Source organism: Chionomys nivalis, chromosome 8, assembly GCF_950005125.1.
Source record: "Chionomys nivalis chromosome 8, mChiNiv1.1, whole genome shotgun sequence".
In the NCBI taxonomy this organism is placed as follows: Eukaryota; Metazoa; Chordata; class Mammalia; order Rodentia; family Cricetidae; genus Chionomys; species Chionomys nivalis.
Window position 1 is genome coordinate 49,958,083 of NC_080093.1, and position 18,751 is coordinate 49,976,833.

Genomic DNA, 18,751 nt, shown 5'->3' on the forward strand with positions numbered 1-18,751 from the left:
CTGACCAGCTAAACTGACCAATCCCTGAACAGGGAAAAAATTAACCAATCCCCTTCCTCCTTGAAAAAACTCCGTCCCTAAGAGCCTCTATATAAGCCTCTCCACCCCTTCATTTGAGAGCAGAGGCAGCCAATCTCCTGAACTCCTCCTTCCCAAATAAGTCTCTTTCTCAAAAGAGTCTTGGGTGATGGCCTTCATTGGCCGGTGCAGAGAAGAACCTGGCTGGGACATCCCTTAGGGGACGGAGCTGAAAAACCTTGCAGAGAAGCTCCCTAGGGGTCCTCAGCAAGGCAGAGCAGAACGGAAGAACCTTGCTAGGATGTTCCTTATGGGGGCTGAGCAAGGGCAGCGGAGGAAAAGTAACAACTTTTTGCAGGAGTTGAAGAGATTGCCCCAGCAGAGTGTTAGCAGAAGAAACATCTTGGGTAGGAGAAGAAGAAGCAGATTGCCCTGCTAGGATGCGCCAGTAAGGGAGCAGAGCAGAGCTCAGCTGTAGCGGCTCTCCAGGAGAGGAGCAGGATCCCCATATCCTGCAGGGAGACCATCCCCCACCGCACCCCAGCTTCAGGTATTCTGACTTCCCGATAGTCAGGACACCTTTCCTCCAGGGCTGAGCTGTCCCACTGCAGCTCTAAAGTATAAACTGTCTTCTGATAAGTCAGGATATCCCAGTACCACTATGTACCACATCCCCTACACTCAGGACCTCTGGAAGAGCAGTCAAGTGCTCTTAACTGCTGAGCCATCTCTCCAGCCCTGATCTTTGATCATTGTGTGTGTGATGTATGTATGTTTATGTATATATGTACAAGCTCACTCTGTGACAAGGTGGCCTCAAACTCAGGGAGATCTGCCTTCCTCTGCCTCCTTGGAATTAACAGACAGGTACCATTCCATCAGGCCTTTCTATGATTTATTTATTTATCTTATGAGTGTTTCGCCTGTATGTATGTGTGTGCTGGTGGAGGTCAGAAGAGGGAATTACTGTTACAGATGGTGTGAGCTGCCATGTGGGTGCTGGGACAGAGCCAGGGTCCTCTGGAAATGTAGAAAGTGCTCTCACTTTGTATCCCAGGCTGGCCTCAAACTCAGATCCGCCTGCCTCTGCCTCCAGAGTGCTGGGATTAAAGGTGTGCACCACCATGCCTGGTTTGTGGCGAGGCAGCACATCTCAGCAGGAATGTGAGCTATTTATTTCATGGCCAAGACATGAAACAAAGAAAGGGAAAGGCTTCAGGATGTAGCCTCAGGACTTCCTCTTTAACTGTGTTTTTACACCTCTTCCCAGTAGTTCCTTAGTATAGCATCCAGTACCCCTGTCTCACAGATGGCCAGCCTTTCTCACACTAAGTGTCTGTGTGGCTGTTCCCTCTGTCTGAAGTACAGTGTCTGTGTGGCTGTTCCCTTCTACTGTCCCTTCTCAGCTGTCTGTACCTCCTCCAAAGAGCCTCTCCTGACTACAGTCTTGTTCTCCCATTGGTGTCCTGCACACTTTGCACACTCTTCCATAGTTGTGAAAATCCAGGCTGATGCTGTCTTCGGACAAAGCAGACAATGGCATTCTTCCTCAAAAGCTTTCTTTTATCAGCTAAAACCTTTTTTTCCCTTTAAAAAGACAGAGTCTCATATAGTCCAAGCTAGTTTTGAACTCGTTAAGTAACTGAAGATGACCTCAGCTCTGCAAACCTCTTTCCTCTTTTTCCTGGGTGCTGGGACACAGGCATGTTCCACCACACCTGGCTGAACAATTCTTATAGGATATGCCAACCTATGACATATACCATGTATAGAGTAATTATTTTAGGGAAACTCTGATAAAACCAGATAGGGCAGTTGAATAGTGGTGGTGCACGCCTTTAATCCCAGCACTCAGGAAGCAGAGGTGATGGAGGTGGGTCTTGTATTAATCTGTTGCTTTCATTGGTTAATTAATAAAGAAACTGCCTAGGCCCATTTGATAGGCCAACCCTTAGGTGGGTGGAGTAAACAGAACAGAATGCTGGGAGAAAGAAGCCGAGTCAGTGAGTCGCCATGATTCTCCCACTCCAGACAGACGCAGGTTAGGATCTTTCCTGGTAAGCCAGCTCGTGGTGCTACATAGAATATTAGAAATGGGTTAGATCAGTATGTAAGAGCTAGCCAATAAGAGGCTGGAACTAATGGGCCAGGCAGTGATTAAAAGAATACAGTTTCCGTGTAATTATTTTGGGGCATAAGCCATGCGGACGGCCAGGTGCCGGGGACGCAGCCCCGCTGCTCCTATTACAACACAGAGGCAGATAGATCTCTGTGTTTTTGAGGCCAGCCTGGTCTACAATGCAAGTTCCAGGACAGTCAGGGCTATACAGAGAAACCCTGTCTTCAAAAACCAAAAACTGGAGAGATGGAGAGATGGCTCGGCGGTTAAGAGCATTGTCTGTTCTTCCAAAGGTCCTGAGTTCAATTCCCAGCAACCACATGGTGGCTCACAACCATCTGTAATGAGGTCTGGTGCCCTCTTCTGACCTGCAGACATATATGTAGACAGAATATTGTATATATAATAAATAAATAAATATTTAAAAAAAAACAAAAAACAAAAACCAACATAATAACAAAAAGCAGATGGGGCACCTTAAGGGAGCTTCTGCGGACTGGCCACTGTTCCAAGTTCCATTTAGGAAACTTGACCCTACAGGGGAGCAAAATGCTGCACTCCAAAATCACAAGAAGTAGGCCACACATTGGTCCACACACCAAATGCATGTTATATAAGGAATCTTGCTGGAAGACACTGGAGACCTAAAGACAGCCTGCCTCCTGGGTCTAGCTGGCACTACAACTGTTTGGATCAAGGTCTAGAGCCTCTGCTCCAAGTCAGACAGAAGAACCCTCTCCTAGTGCTCAAGAGTGGCATTAGTCTCTGGACCCATGTATTCTTGAATGCAGAGTAGTACTTTGTTGAACTTGGACCATATAAACGAGGCCATGCCCAGGGGCCAGGGAGCACAGGAGAGGCCCGTCAAGGTAGATACAAGGCAAGTCTGAATTTTCTTCTTTCTTCTTTTTTTTTCTTTTAAAGTTTATTTTATGTACATTGCTGTGAAGGTGTCAGATCCCCTGGAACTGGAGGTACAGACAGTTGTGAGCTGCCATGTGGATGCTGGGAACTGAACCCAGGTCGTCTGGAAGAGCAGCCAGTGCTCTTGACCACGGAGCTATCTCTTCAGCCCCCAACATGTCTGAATTTTCTATAGCAACCAAGGGCAAGACAAAAGATATTCATTGCAGAGGCATGACCGAAGGCTAGAGCTACAGGAAGGTGGTAGAATAGGGAGTGTGACGGAAGGCTAGAGCTACAGGAAGGTGGTAGAATAGGGAGTGTGACCGAAGGCTAGAGCTACAGGAAGGTGGTAGAAGAGCGCTTTCCAGGCCTGGGGACCAGAGGAAACCTGTCCTGATGGATGGCCTTGAGTCTAGTACAATACTTTATTGCTGCTTTGCAGCAGGAACCTATTATAGCATTGCATGACACGAATTATTGCTCCTTCTAGAGTTCTGCTGGTGAAAAGAGGGTGCTACAGAAACAGGGCCTTTCAAACTCAAAGTGCTGTGGTTATCATACTGTTGGTCCCCTCCAAACCTTGTGTTGACATTTGGTCTATAACTGTCGAGAGGAGGGAGGGAGGGAGGCTCTGGGCTGGATGTGTGCTCTTGTTTTTGGGGACGGAATTAATTTCTCTGAGAGTGTGCCATATTGTTTTGTTTTTTCCTCTTTTGTCTTCCTATACATGTCCTTCGGTCATGAGGACCTCACCCAAAGCTAAGCAGAGGCTGGAGTCATGCTCTGAGCCACCAGAACTCTGAGTCAAAAAAGAGAATTCTCCCTTCATATGCTATGGAGTCGCAGGTATTTTTTTTTTTAATTTTTTTATTTTTCGAGACAGGGTTTCTCCATAGCTCTTTTTGGTTCCTGTCCTGGAACTCCCTTTGTAGACCAGGCTGGCCTCGAACTTACAGAGATCTGCCTGCCTCTGCCTCCTGAGTGCTGGGATTAAAGGCGTGCGCCACCACTGCCCGGCGCAGGTATTTTGTTAAGAGTAAACAGATAATAAGATGGAGTTTCATGAAGCCTGCCAACCAACCACGACCACTCCCTTGTCCAAACAAGCCAACCATTGTCTCATTGAAAAATAAAAGCTGATAGCAGAGTCTTACTTCCCATTCTTTTGGGAGAAGGTCCAAAGGGTCAGCCTGTGACACATAACCATCAATATTTGAGTGACACTGGACACTGCACATGTGGGCAGATACTGAAGCTGCAGGGTCTGGGTTCAAATCCTGGCTTTCAAGCTGTGTGGCAGGATCGCTGAGCATAGGCACAGTTCCATCATGTGGGAAGTAGTGTTTCCTTCACCAATCAATTCAAGCAAAGCTCTAAGAGAGTAGCGGGCCATATGAGCTGCTGTTTTGTTATTTGCCTAGCTACTTCAAGGTAGCTCTAGAGAAAGCAACAGAATTCCTAGTTCTCAGTTTTGTTTGTTTTGGGGGACAGGGTCTCACTACATAGCTCTGACTAGCCTAGAACTATGTAGGCCAACCTACTTTCAAATTCAAACACTTGCCAGTCAGTGCTGGGACTAAAGGCATTTGCCACCACGTCCTGTCAGAGCTTCTGTGGAAGAGGGTGTCCAGTGGTGAAGTCAAGGTCTTCCAGGGGGAGGTAACACTGGAGTTAAGCCCCACCCCTTGCCTGAAAGTGACCCTGCTCCCAGCCTGTCAACACCGTGTGGCAGTCCCAGGTTCGCTTCTGACTCAGTCCCTAGGAGCTCCTTAAGGTTTGAGGCCCTATCTTCCTTGTTCATCTGCGTCCCCAAACTTGATGCTAGGGAAATGTGCTTGAATTGATGAATAGAGGCATTTGGTCAAATAAGTGGGGCTCAGAAGGCTATGGTCACTGTGGGTGTGCCAGGTCAAAGGACTGAGAAAGGGTGTGGAGCTTGATGAAGTCTGGGTTCAGTCACAGAATCTCAAAGATCTGCCTCATCCTCAAACCCGGAGGTTCTAGCTTCCAATTACTGACATACACCCGGCATAATTTAAAGTTATTTTATTAAAAAAGAAGAGGTGGAGGAAGAACCAAACAAAAAGCCCTACCCAAGAACTCTTGGTTCTGGGTGACTGGGAGCAGCTTAGGTGTCTAGGGAAGGTAGAACCTGGAAGACAGTAGGGGACCTCTGTAGCCCTGGGAAGGACAAACGCTCAGGTGCTGACAGGAAGCACGGTCATTTTCCCAGGCCTCAGGCCCTCTCTGGGGTGTGTGGTCATCCACTTCACACAGGTGGGGGCTCAGCCCCCGAAAAGACAGGTGGGGTGCTCAGTCCCCAGAAAAAGGCAGGGTGGGCAGTATTGAAACGCCCTTGGATCTCTTGTCAAAGTCACCAACCATTTGGGAAGGAGGAGCGGGTGGCCCATCAATGCCATCCCAGAAAGTGGGGTTCAGGCGACACCGGGGTGGCAGGCTCAGATGCAGATAGATGCACCTCATTTGGACATAGGGCTCAAGCCCGTGGGGAATAAAAGGGCCCCAATGGAGCAAGCCCTGAGTACGGGAGGTGGACAGAACTCAGGTAGCCTGGGGGAGGCGGGGCAGTGCTCGGATGGGCCGAGGGGGAGGGTTATCCAGGACCGGTTCTGGCCTCGATCGCACACCGCCTCGGCGCTTCTGCTTCCTCAACAGATAGTTTGAATATTGCACCTCAGGCATAGCAAGCTTGAGGCAGGCCTCCGTAGTGGGGCCGGCACCGCCGCCGCCAGGCAGGTCGTAGCCCATGATGTCCACTTTGCGGCTGGGCTGCCAGGGCTGCAGCTGCTTGGTGCGAATCTGGGCGGCGGGTCGCAGCACCGGTTCGTCGCCGAAGCACCGGCGCAGCAGGCGCTGGCGGGCCTCCCGCAACTCGCGCGCTTCGCGCTCTACGCAGGCGCGGCCAGCGCGCGCCACGCGGCGCCAGAAGGTGGCGTTGAAGTGGTCGTAGAGGCCCGCGTCGAGCGCGTTCCAGGCGCGCGCGGCCCGGGCCAGCGCCTCGGGGATGGTGGCCAGGCGTGAGGTGGCGGCGCGCGCGTTGAGCTTGGCGTAGAGCACGTCGTCCAGGTCCCAGGCCAGCAGACGCCGCAGCAGGACCAGCGACTCGTCGAAGTACTCGGCGATCATGACGAGCGAGAAGACCTCCTCCACCTGGCGGATGAGGCCCGCCAGGTAGGCCGCGTCGTCGCGAGGGCTGCGCTCGTTGTCGCCTCCCAGGTCGTAGGCCAGCGTGTTGTGCGCAAACATGGCGAAGTGCTCACCGGGGCGGTAGTAGGCCTCGGGCGCGCGCAGGAAGGCCTCGAGCGACGCGTTGGGCACGCGCCGGAAGGCCGGGCAGTACTGGTTGTAGTAGCTGAAGAGCGACTCGAACATGGCGGCGGGCTCGCGCAGGATGGTGACGTAGACGGTGTCCGGCGGCATGAGGCGCTCGAGCTCGGCGCGGTCGAAGCGCAGGTGGCTGGCCAGCATGTGCGGGGGCCGCGTGGCCGGGTGCACGAAGTGCGCCGAGAAGTTGCGCGGGTAGCAGAACTGGTGCTCGCAGCTCGGGTGAGGCAGGGCCACGGTGAGGTTGTGGCGCTCGGCGAAGCGGAACAGGATGTTCTGCACCGTGGTACCCGCTGTCTTGTGAGTCTTCAGGAAGGCCACGGCCGTGTGCTTGGCACGGGGTGGCGATTCTCGCAGAGGCGGGCAGCTCAGAGGGAACAACTTGGGGTACCTGCAAAGCCCAGGGTGTGTGAGAAGAGAAAATGCAGAGGTGCGGCGATGTGGGGGAACCAAGTGTGGCCAGTGTGCAAACGTGGACCGGCAAACCCTGTCTCGAAAAACCAAAAAACAACAACAACAAAAAAAAAACCCAAAAAACAACAACAACAAAATAGTGGACCGGCCTGGGCTTTATTCTGCGATAGAAGTCAAGTGGTAGGTAACCTTTAAGATGGGCCCTACCGAGCTTGTTAGCCCTTAAGATGGGCCCTATGAACGAACACTTGCTGCCTCTTCTAGAGGACCCGGATTCAATTCCCAGGACCCCTTTGGCTGCAATTATCTTTAACTCCAATCTTGTAGGACTCAATGCCCTCTTCTGGCCTTATATGGCACTGCATGCAAAGTAGCCCATCTACAATACAAATAAAGGGTTTTTTTGGGGGGGGGGAGAGCGAGGGGGTAGTAAACTGGGGAGTGTGGTGGTGTCTTTAATTCCAGCCCTTGGGAGGCAGAGGCAGGTGGATCTCTGTAAATTCGAGGCCAGCCTGTAGTTCAGAGATCTGCCTGCCTCCACCTCCGAGTGCTGGGATTAAAGGCCTGCACCACCGGGCTATTTTAATTTTTTTTTTTTTTTTTTTAGATTTTTCAAGACAGGGTTTCTCTGTGTGTAGCCCTGGCTGTCCTGGAACTTGCGCTGTTGACCAAGCTGGCCTCAAACTCACAGAGATCTGCCTGCCTCTGCTTCCTGAGAGCTGGGATTAAAGGACTGCACCAACACCATCCAGCCAGGATAATTTTTATTAGAAGGAGGCAGGCAGACCGTGGGCAGTTAGCTAGAAAACATATGATGACAGTCTCAAAGAAACTTGAGAACCGACTCCGTCAACCTGCTTAAAAAGCTGAAGTCTGCAAATTATCCGAACTTTTTCAGATCCCTTTCAGTCAGTCCTTCAGAAAAGACTATATGTCTGGAAGACACCTTAATTGAAAATCTACAAAAGACCTGGAATCAGGAGTTCTTAGCCACATTTGGATTCATGACTTAAAGAAATGGAAAGAGAATAAATGTTTTTGTTTTCAGTAGTTGTTTTGTGGACTTGGTTTTTTAATTTTTGTTTATTTAGCACGCATGTGTGTATACACATACACATGTACTATGGCATGCATGTGGAGATCAGAGGACAGTTTTGGAATTTGTTCTTTCTACCTTGTTGAGGCTAAGCCTCTTGTTTCTGTCTCTGTACTGAGTAGGTCAGGTTAGTTGGACTATGCCCTTCTTGCTGATTCTACTGTCTCCATCTCCCATATCTCCTTAGGAGTTCTGGGATTCGAAGCTGGAGAGATGGCTCAGTGGTTGTGAGCTTCCAGAGGACCCGGGTTCAATTCCCAGCATCCACATGGTAGCTCACAACTGCCTATAACTCCAGTTCCAAGCTTCTGACACCCTCACACAGACATACATGCAGGCAAAACATCAATGAACATAAAAAAAATTATATGTTAAGAAAAAGAATTCTGGGATTATCCAGGCAGTGGTGGTACACACTTTAATCCCACTCTCGAGGCAGAAGCTGGCAGATCTTAGTGAGTTAGAGGCAATCCTGGAATACATAGTTCCAGGACAGCCAGGGCTACATAGAGAAACCTTGTGTTAACAAGAAAGAAAGATCCAGGACAGGCTCCACAACTACAGAGAAACCCTGTCTCGAAAAACCAAAAAAAAAAAAAAAAAAAAAAAAAAAAACAAGAAAGAAAGAAAAAGGTTGTGGGATTCAAGATGTGAGTCATCACATGTGCCCTTTGGCAAGCTTGGGATCTGTGGCTGGGACTCCTTGGCGTTAGTTCACTTGGAAAACACTTTCACCTGCTGAGCCATCTCCATTTTCTCTTGGGAAACAGAGGCAGGCGAATCTTTGTGAGTTCAAGGCCAGCCTGGTCTACTAGAGCTAGTACCAGGACAGGGCCTAGGGCTATAGGGAAACCTTGTCTCAAAAAACCAAAAAAAAAAAAAAAAAAAAAAAAGAGGAAGAAGAGGAGGAGGAGGAGTTAGTCTGTAATCCAGGCAAGCCTGCAGAGGCTGTGTTGCTCAGTCTGCTTGTCTGCTTTTGAATTTGTGGTCCTGCCTCAGCCTTCTGAGTGCGGGAATTACAGGCCTGCTTAACTAACACCTAGCTTCTCTGCTAAGTTTTTATTTTTATTTTATTTTTTAAAGATTTATTTATATACAGTGTTCTGTCTGCATGCCACAAGAGGGCATCAGACACCATTATGATGGTTGTGAACTACCATGTGGTTGCTGGGAATTGAACTTGGGACCTCTGGAAGAACAGCAGCCTGTGCTCTTAACCTCTAAGCCATCCCTCCAGTCCTTTTTGCTAAGTTTTAAGGTTAAAGTGTTTTGAGACAGTTTCACTGTGTAGCCTTGGAACTTGCTGTGTAGAATGGGCTGGCCTTGAATTTAAAGAGATCCCCCTGCCTCAGCCTCCCAAGTGCTGAGATCAAAGGTGTGTATCACCATCACCATGCCTGGCTTTATCTAATGTAATTTTTTTTTTTCCTGAGGCAGGGTTTCTCTGTGTCTGTGTGTAACCCTGGGTATCCTGGAACTCGATTTGTAGACCAGGCTGGCGTCAACCTCAGAGATCCACTTATTCTGCCTCCTGAGTTCTGGGATTAAAGTTGTGAACTACCTCCACTGGCCTAAGGTAAATTTTAAATGTAGAAATAGTGTAAGGGCCAACAGTCCTTGGAGATCCTTGAGGGATCTTACTTTAAGTGTATAGAAATTGAGGACTCAGTCACCAAATATTTTTCTGTCTTCGTTCTCATTTCTCTTCTTTAACTAGTTCATCCCTTTTGGTATGTGGGAGTTAACATCAAACTTTGCAGCAATACATTGGTTGTTCTTGTTACATGTTTCTTTTTTTTTTTTTTTTTTTTTTTTTTTTTTTTTTTGGTTTTTTCGAGACAGGGTTTCTCTGTGGTTTTGGAGCCTGTCCTGGAACTAGCTCTTGTAGACCAGGCTGGTCTCAAACTCACAGAGATCCGCCTGCCTCTGCCTCCCGAGTGCTGGGATTAAAGGCGTGCGCCACCACCTCCCGGCTTGTTACATGTTTCTATTAAGGTCTTTGGAGACCTGTTCCATTTATTTATATGTGCATTTCTTGAGCTTTTGCTGTGTGCTAAGGTATCATTCTAAACCTAAGTATAGCCTTGATGCCGTTTTCACCTCTGTTCTTTGATCCTGCAGCAAGGACGTTTGGAATTACTGGTTACCTATCAGATGGGGACAGGCTTTGACTCACTCCTGATTCTTTTCTGCTGTCCAAGCATCAAGTGACAAGGGCAGCTCTAAGCGGGTTGAGAACACCATGGGGATTTCCTGTGTGTAGCTGGTTTGGGCTCAGGATAATGTCTATACAAACATCGTCTATAAAACCAGCAAATCTTTTGGCAAGTGACACTGGGTCTATTTATACTATTCTCAGGAATACAGGGGAAATTGACACCTTGAAACGTCTAGGGATTTGGTGGGTTTACACAGGGAATCAGGAACAGAGACCAATTCTTTTTTTTTTTTTTTTAATTTTTTTAAAAATTTTTTATTTTCAAGACAGGGTTTCTCTGTGTAGCTCTGGAACCTGTCCTGACAATAGTTCTGTAGATCAGGCTGGCCTCAAGCTCACAGAGATCCGCCTGCCTCTAACTCCCGAGTGCTGGGATTAAAAGCGTGCGCCCAGCACCAATTCTTATTGTTTGGTGCCCTCTATTGGAATGACCAGAGGCTCACACGTTGTATAGTTGAGGGCATGATCTTAGAAATGGAGGCCTATGCCCTAAGTAATGGACTAGGAAATTGTTAGCAGGATTTAGGATTTAGTGCAGTTGGTAAAATACTAGCCTAGCATTCTTGTAGCCATGGGTTTGATCTCTAGCACTTCATAAACTTGGTGTCTAGGTGTGGTAGTACACACCTGTATCCCAGCACTCAGGAGATGGAGGTGGGAGGATCAGGAACTCAAGGGCAGGTAAGTATAGTGGTGCGTGCCTTTAATCCCAGCTCTAAAGAGGCAGAGGCAGGCCAGTCTTTGAGTTTGAGACCAGCCTGTTCTAAAGAGTTCCAGGAGGAGCTTTTCGGTTGCAAAAGAGAGCTTTAAAAAGAGCTATGAAGATAAGCAATCTGCACCCAAAAATAAAATAAAAAGGGCTACGAAGAGAGACCCTGTCTCAGAAGAATGAACAACAGAAAATGCTGCTGGTGCCCTTGAGGAAGCATTCAGCTGTGATGCTGTAGGAAAGACTCAGGCTAGAGTCAAATCTTGGATAATGATTCTGTGACTGAACAGTTCACTCACTCTTACAGAGTTCAGTCGTAGCCCGGCTGGCTCTAGAGCAGTGGTTCTCAGCCTGGGGGTCAAACGACCCTTTCATAGGGTTCACCTAAGACCACTGGAAAACACCGATAGTTGTATTATGATTCATAACAGTAGTACATTTACAGTTATGAAGTAGCAACAATAATTTTATACTTGGAGGTCACCACAACATGAGGGAGTTTATTAAAGGGTCACAGCATTAGGGAGGTTGAGAACCACTGCTCTAGAGGATATATATGGAAAATACTTTTGGATTACAGGCAGGGAGGAAAGCCCAGAGAAGCCTTTTGGTTGCTCTGGACTACAGTTCCTCCTATGGGGCCATCCATACCCCCTCAATGAGATCTCCCCACTTACCAACTGAGCTGCGACCCCTGGTGGATGAGGAGGCTTATGGTGCTGCACCCTAGTACCAGTAGGAGGAATTTCCTGCGGCTCATCATCGTGGTGGACTGTTGCAGGCACTGGAGGATGGGTGGCATGCTGGAGTGCTCACTCCTGGACCAGCCAGGTCTTCACTATCCAGGACTTCCGTTACCAGCACTCATGGGGGGTCCTGGGGCTCTGGTAGCAGGGCCAGTGTTCCTGAAAAGGCCTGGCAGAACAAGGAAACAGACAGGTTTGCAGTGGACAGAGGAGCTATGCTCCAGGCTTAGTAGGACTTCGACAAAAGAGAGCTTAAATGCGTGTGGTGGACAGAGATGCCAGAGCAGATCGAATTCCACCTCCATCACCAAGACCCTATCACCTCACTGTCCAGATAAACTCGTGTTGGGTGGAATTACAGGTCTGGGATGTGTCCAGCCATCAAGACTAAAGCCGTTCTGTCTCTTGAGCCCTGTGTGTTTACCTCTCTGACTGTCTAACTTGTCTCTGTCATTTGAATCTAGCTCTGCAGGTCTGCCATCAGCAATAACCTGTGGCTCAGGACACAAGTCTCAGTCTAAGATCTTCTCTCTTTCAGGACTCATCATCTGACGCTTTGAGCTAAGGGGTGGTCCTGGGTTCCCTGAGAATAAACTCAGAAACAGCTAACCCTCATCTCCTTCAGTTGGATTAGTGCTACAGGCCTGCTATATTATGACTAACTCCTAACACCACACAGGTATCTCCCACTAAGCCAGTGATGAAATGGGTGCTAAGTGATGATGGTCACTTGTTCATCGTCACACAGTCAGTTATAGCAGACTGGGAACTCAAAGTTACTCTTATTTCAGTTTTTCAAAAGACAGATGAGTCTTACTTTGATAATTCTGACTGGTCTGAAGCTTGCTATGTAGTCCAGGATTCTAGGATGACCTCAAACTCAGATATCCACCTGCCTCTGCTTCCTGAATGCTGAGATTAAAGGTGTAACTTTATGTGAGCTGTTCCCATTCAAAACTGATTTGTTCAAGCTGGAGAGATGGCCCAGTGGTTAGGAGCACTGGCTGCTCTTCCAGAGGATCCAGGTTTGATTCTTAGCACCCATATGGTGGCACACAACTTTGTGTAACTCCAGTTCCAGGAGACCTGACACCCTCTTCTAGACTCTGCAGGTACAAAGCATGCACATGGTGCACAGACATACATCCCATGCACATAAAATAAAAAATAATTTAAGGAAACCTTATTTTTCATCCCTGCCTGGCCTGGTAATTCTGCATGCTTCTGCACTCTGAGCCCTCCTGCTTGTTTCACTGCCTGAAGGGCCTGGAACTAAATCCACAGGGAAAGGACTTTAACCCTGTCTGGATTCGATATCCAGACATCCAAAAAGGTGACTCCATCAACTGACTGGTGCAGGTGCTTAGCCAAGGCAAAGGGAAAAACAGCCTGGGTGGAATGGGGCAGGGGTAGGGGAATAAAGATACATCTCTGAGGATTTCCAGCAGGAGATAAGCCTTCATTCTAGGGCAGAAGAGGGAGAGGCAAGAGAAGGGCTTGGTTTCTGTCCAGGCTTTCTTTCTTTTTAAGAATGTGTTGGCAGTTTAGGTTCAACATTAGCTCCTGCAGCCATGCCTGCTCCCAGGCCAGGGTGGGTTTGTTTTACTCCTGGGTGTCTTGCGGGTTCAGACTCCGCATCAGGTCTCACACTACTCTCTTGGAAGGGAAGGAGGGTGTGGAGTCTTAGGAGAATATGCATGGATATGGAACTAGGACACCTGTCCCAGGAGGGATGAGCTAATGCTGACTCTGGGCTTGGCTTACAGTTTCTCTCTTTTGTGCCCCCTCCCCTGTTAATCCCAGATTACCCATAAATCTATCTAGGTGGAAAGATGCCCTGTTTACAGTTCCCCTTATCTCTATGTCCCATCTTCCAGTGTCTTCCACCAGTCTGGGAGACAGTAATCATCTTGGAGCTGAGAGAGCCAAGGGTCTGGCCACAGAGGGCAACCAAGGACACAGCAGAGGCAGCCTAGGTCCTCCCTAACTTTGGGGATTTCTTAGGCAGAGCAGGGTTCATCTCCAGTAGGAGGAAGTCAAGTTCTTGGGCCTTTGAGGATTCAAAGTTTCTCTCTGCCACAAGTCCTGCTTGGAGAACTTGGTGACCAGATGGTTTCCCAAGAGATAGAGGGCAAGTCTATTTCTCTCTTAAACATGCTGAAACCACCTTATTTCTCAGAGGAGTCTGAGTCAGCCAAGGAGGCCAGTGTACAGGGAGCCACATGGGTCTTTTCCTAGTCATGGAGAATGGGGGTGCTGCCTGGTACCCCATCCATTCTACTAACAGGACTTTATCCACTGACTACAAAGCTTGGATCTGGGGAGCTATCTAAGGTCTACAAGGGGAACCGGCCTTCATTAGTATAGGAATTCCCTAGGCACCAGTCCTCAGGGATGGGAACACTGGGGATTTTGGCCACTGGCAACGATAGGCTGCTTATCACCTCCAGATACAGCCTAGTCCATTCTTGCCCACAATCCCAAGAACCTCTCCGGGGCTGTAAGGACCAGTCACCCTGCCTTGTGACATTCTCCTTTTGTCTCCTATTCTGTGCTGTAGCAGGTACCACTTTTAAGAGCACAAGGCAGATTTTTTTCCTCATGACAGACATTCAGGTATTTGAAAGCAAGAACCATGTATCCTGCATATGGACACTCAGCCAGAGAAACCATTCCAGGTCCAGAGAGATAGTAGGACTTGGATACTGGAGCAGGCATGCCTGCCTTCTCTGGGCCAGGTCATTTCTGTTGTGGAGGACTTAGCAGTGAGGGCCTGGAGGAGATCCCTGGGCTGAGTTTTCCTCTGGTCTTGAGGCTGAAGTGAATTGGTGGCCAAGCTGCTGGTGCTCAGCTTTGGAGGGATGGCGCTGACTGCTGCCCAGAGAGGCTTCACCTAGTCCCTATCTCCAGCGTCTTTTCTATGGCGAGAAAGAGGTTCCCTCACCTCCCCAGCACGTCAGGGTGCCAGCCTTATCAGAATAGCAATGCTAATTTTAGTCAGAGCAATCTACCTCAGGCTGCTGCCCAGTTTTGTAAATTGCTTTCTTTTCCCTGGGGAACCAAAGAAGAAATGGTATTGCCAGCTAGAGCTTTGAAAAGTAACGCAGATGTCCACCCTTCTCCCAAATGATCTCTTTCTCATCTACCCTCAATGCTCCAGGGCTGATGCTAATGTCCTTGGAGAAGTGGCTCCGAGGCCTGGACCATTGGGATCTGTCCTCTCAGTGATGTGGAGTTTTAACCTGACTTGGGGCATGGCATATCCCAGGTCACACAGGTCCCCAAGAGAAAAGGGCCGAGAGGATAAAACAATAGGGCCTAAGAGACTGAATATCTTTCCATCCCTTTCCCGCTGCTCCAGGTTTCCCCAGTCTCTGCTCTGTTATCCACCCCCGCTTTTATCCGTGCTTCTGAATTCTCTTCATTCTCCTTTCTCCATTACTACCCACTCCCACCCCCACCGCGCCCCACATTTCCTCCCAATCGCTCCTAGAGATCTGGTCACTATAGGGAATAGGCCAGATTCATCCCTTTCCTTGCTTCCTGGGGGTGCCGTGCCACCCCCTCAAGCTCTCTTGGCACTAGGCCCCCAAGATAATCTTTTGCAACTGCCCAGGCTCCCATCCCCTTTGCAGTGCACCCTTGTTTCCTCCAGCCCTGGCTGGCTGCTGCAGTACTCACGCAGGCAGGCTCTGTCTCCAACTTGGGTAAGGGGCTACCCTCCACTCCTCTGGGTTCCTTTTCCTGAAATCTGCCCGGGTCTGAAGGTAACGGGGCCGTGAACGCCTGTGCCGGTAGCTTGCCTTGCTGCGCCTGGATGGGATCAGGTGGCAGCGTCTGTGTCTGTCGGCTCAGCTCAGCTCAGCTCAGCTCTGCCTGCCGCCCGCCCCCCATCTCACACCGGAGGCGGGGCGGGGGCTGGGGCCTGGTGGCTCAAGGGAGGGGGACCCTGTAGCTTGCCTGCTGCTGCTGAGCACTTTCCGGTGATACTGGCATCTTTGGATCTTCCGCCTGCAATCTTGTAGAGCGCTCAACACCATTGTGCTCAACACACTTTCTCCACCAGGCATGAAAACCGAGGCTGGGAAGGTAAAATTTCAACATTATAGCACTACTGGGTCCTGTTGGTCACTGCAGCGTCTTGAGGCCGAGTTAGAGGTTCAGGTACACTTGCAGCCACCTGTATTTCCTCTCTCTTCCCCTTTACTTCCCACCACTAGCCCTGTCTGGTTCTCTTCCCTTCTAGCTTGTCCCTCAGCTCTCCTGAGGCAGCTTAGGAATTCACCTATGCCTTGCCTACAGGAGTCCAGAGGTCTTACTTCTTTTTTTTTTTTTTTGTTTTTCGAGACAGGGTCTCTCTGTAGCTTTGGTGCCTGTCCTGGAACTAGCTCTTGTAGACCAGGCTGGCCTCGAACTCCCAGAGATCCGCCTGCCTCTGCCTCCCGAGTGCTGGGATTAAAGGCATGCGCCACCACCATCCGGCAGAGGTCTTACTTCTGACCAGAGTTATTGCCAGGTCTAGGGTCTCTTGCACTGGGAACCAGAAACTCCAGTTTATTTCTGGTTTCTACTGTTACTCCATCCTGGAGTCAGGAGGCAACTTCCTGAGTCCTGTTACTGTCAGCACTGAAATGGGCAGCTATTTCTTTGTAACGGCTCTATTTGAGAGTGCTACTTGTGGGTATCTGACAGTAGCATCTCCTAAAGCCACATTAGATGCCATGAGCCCACAGTTGGTTCTGGGGCTGGCATGGGCTGTCCTCTTCTTTCTGGGCAAGGAAAGGATCTTCAAATAGGGTAGCCACCCAAAGCTGGTACTGAAAGGGGTTGCATTGGTCCCTTCTGGTCTCACACAGTCAATAAGTGGGCATCATGTAAGGATCTTTGCCAAGGAGAAGGGAAGGACTTCAGAGTCAGGGAATCTTGGACATGCCAGCTTCTGTTTTCTCTGTCTGTACCTTTGCACAGTTTGGTATCTTATCTGCATCCCAGGACAATTGTGGGAAAAAAAAAATCAGATCCTGCTTAGTGTGTCCTTTTCTGGTCCTAGTTATATTAATGACCCATCTGCTCTGTTGATCTTGCCTTAATCAAAGACCCCGCCCTCCCTCTCCCTGTCTGAGCCTCCACTGGGGCCTCCAGCCTCAGATGACCTGCTCGGGGGCTCTCTAGTTACAGGAAGCAGAAAGAGGCTGCAAATGGTGGGCTGACAGGTATAGAGGAAGGCTACCTCTGTTCTTGATTTAGTCTGTCCTTTCTGACTAGATCCCCATCCTCCCAGTGGCCTAGGGTGTGATGGTACTCAAGGGGGAAGGATCCAAGTTCAGATATGGGTGAAGAGAATGAGAACCAGTGTCTCTCCCCCCGCCCACTTTCTTTTTTTTTTTTTTTTTGGTTTTTCGAGACAGGGTTTCTCTGTGGTTTTGGAGCCTGTCCTGGAACTAGCTCTTGTAGACCAGGCTGGTCTCGAACTCACAGAGATCCGCCTGCCTCTGCCTCCCGAGTGCTGGGATTAAAGGCGTGCGCCACCACCGCCCGGCCCCCGCCCACTTTCTTGTATCTCTCTCAAACCTCACCTTTTCTGCATCTTGTGTGCCCCGCCCCCCACCTTTCCAATTATTTCTCCTGTGGGGACAGCTGGTGAAATGGAGGTGGCTAGGAAGAGAAGATCTGAAGTGTGTGGGTGGGAATGAGACCATTTGTGTTCTCCCTTATTCATCACACACAGAAACAAACAGACTTATTGAGAGGGCAGGACTCGTGGGGAAAGTGACGCTGGACAGCCCGGGTCATGGTGTCTCACCCCAGGAAAGGTCCTGAGTAGGTTTTTGTTTGTTTTTCCCTACAAGAAGATAAAATCCCATAGTTAGATATTCCTCCCCCCCCCAATAATCATTGTTGTAAATATTAGATGCCTGCTGGGTGCTGAGTGCTGGGTGACAGAAAAAGATCAAGTTCTTGCTCCTGTTTTGGGACTGGAAGTAGGAATAAAAGGAAGGGAAGACCTAAAAGTGAGACAGGGCAATGGGTGTGCTCACAGCTTAGGAAGCTGAGGCAGGTGGCTTGCCCAAACTAGAGGTTTAGCCTGGGCTAGAGTTTGTTCCAGGGCAGTCGGAGCTACATAGTGAGTCTAAATCAATATCAGGCCTGCCAAGCCATGAAGCAGGACATGGTAGTGCACATGTGTAGTTCTCAAAGGAGCAGGAGTTCGAGGCTAGCCCGGGCCACATGGTTTTTTTTATTTTTATTTTTTTAGGTTTTAGTTTTTCGAGACAAGGTTTCTCTGTAGCTTTTGAGCCTGTCCTGGAGCTAGCTCTTGTAGACCAGGCTGGCCTCGAACTCAGAGATCCGCCTGCCTCTGCCTCCCGAGTGCTGTCTTAACAACAAGGAAAACCTTGGGGATGGAGAGATGGCATTAAAAGCACTTGTTGCTTTTGCAGAGGACCTGAATTCGAGTCATAACCGTCTGTAACTAGTTACAGGAGATCTGAAACTTTGGCCTCCACAGACAATGACATGCAAGTGGTGCACATTTCGTTCTAAAACCCGAAAGGTGGAAAATTGAATATGGTATGAAATCTAGAAAGGAAGGGAAACATTTGGCAGGAAAGGCATTTATTTAAGCCTTTCTCGAATGTGGAAAGGGGGATTTTAGAATTGCCCTTCCCCCAAGTCAAGCAGCTGGAACACAGCCCGGTGGGTCGGTTCCTCCACGGGCTCTGATCCCCTTTCAGCCTATTCAAGCTCGCCCGGGTCGTAGCGAACAGGCAAACAATCGGACACTGTTTTATCCAGAGGCATCGGCTCCAACCTCCTACTTGGCGGGCGCCAGAAAGCAGTCTCTAGGAGTTCCTGGGGGAAATAAGCATCCAGGTACCGCATCACTGAGGATGTCGGACCAGAAGGCTCAGTAAGCATTTGGTCCGGTGAGAAGCAGAAAGGACCCGCACAGCGAAGGGCCGCCCTACCCGCGGCCCTAGCGGCGGATCTACCGTTGGGTACTGGGTGTTGCAGCAAGCGTTCAGCTTGTAGGCGGTCGGTGCAGCCGCAGACTACAACTCCCAGAAGGCTTTGCAGCCTTTGGTTAGTGGCGTCTTCTTTCTCCCAGCAAACGGCGGAGGGGGTGGGGTTTTCTCGATGAAGTGCTTTCCAATCACCGGGGGACATGGTGGACCGCGCT

General features: G+C 49.4%; 1 protein-coding gene across 1 annotated transcript; it reads right to left on the reverse strand.

Moving 5' to 3' along the window:
* Positions 1-5,081: 5,081 nt before the first annotated feature.
* Gal3st3 (galactose-3-O-sulfotransferase 3) lies at positions 5,082-15,644 on the reverse strand. The gene is made up of 3 exons (XM_057778275.1): positions 15,253-15,644; positions 11,503-11,740; positions 5,082-6,779 (listed from the first exon to the last, which is right to left on the reverse strand). Exons 2-3 carry the CDS (start codon positions 11,625-11,627, stop codon positions 5,606-5,608), a joined length of 1,299 nt encoding a protein of 432 aa, XP_057634258.1. The 5' UTR covers positions 11,628-11,740; positions 15,253-15,644; the 3' UTR covers positions 5,082-5,605.
* Between the last annotated feature and the right edge of the window lie 3,107 nt (positions 15,645-18,751).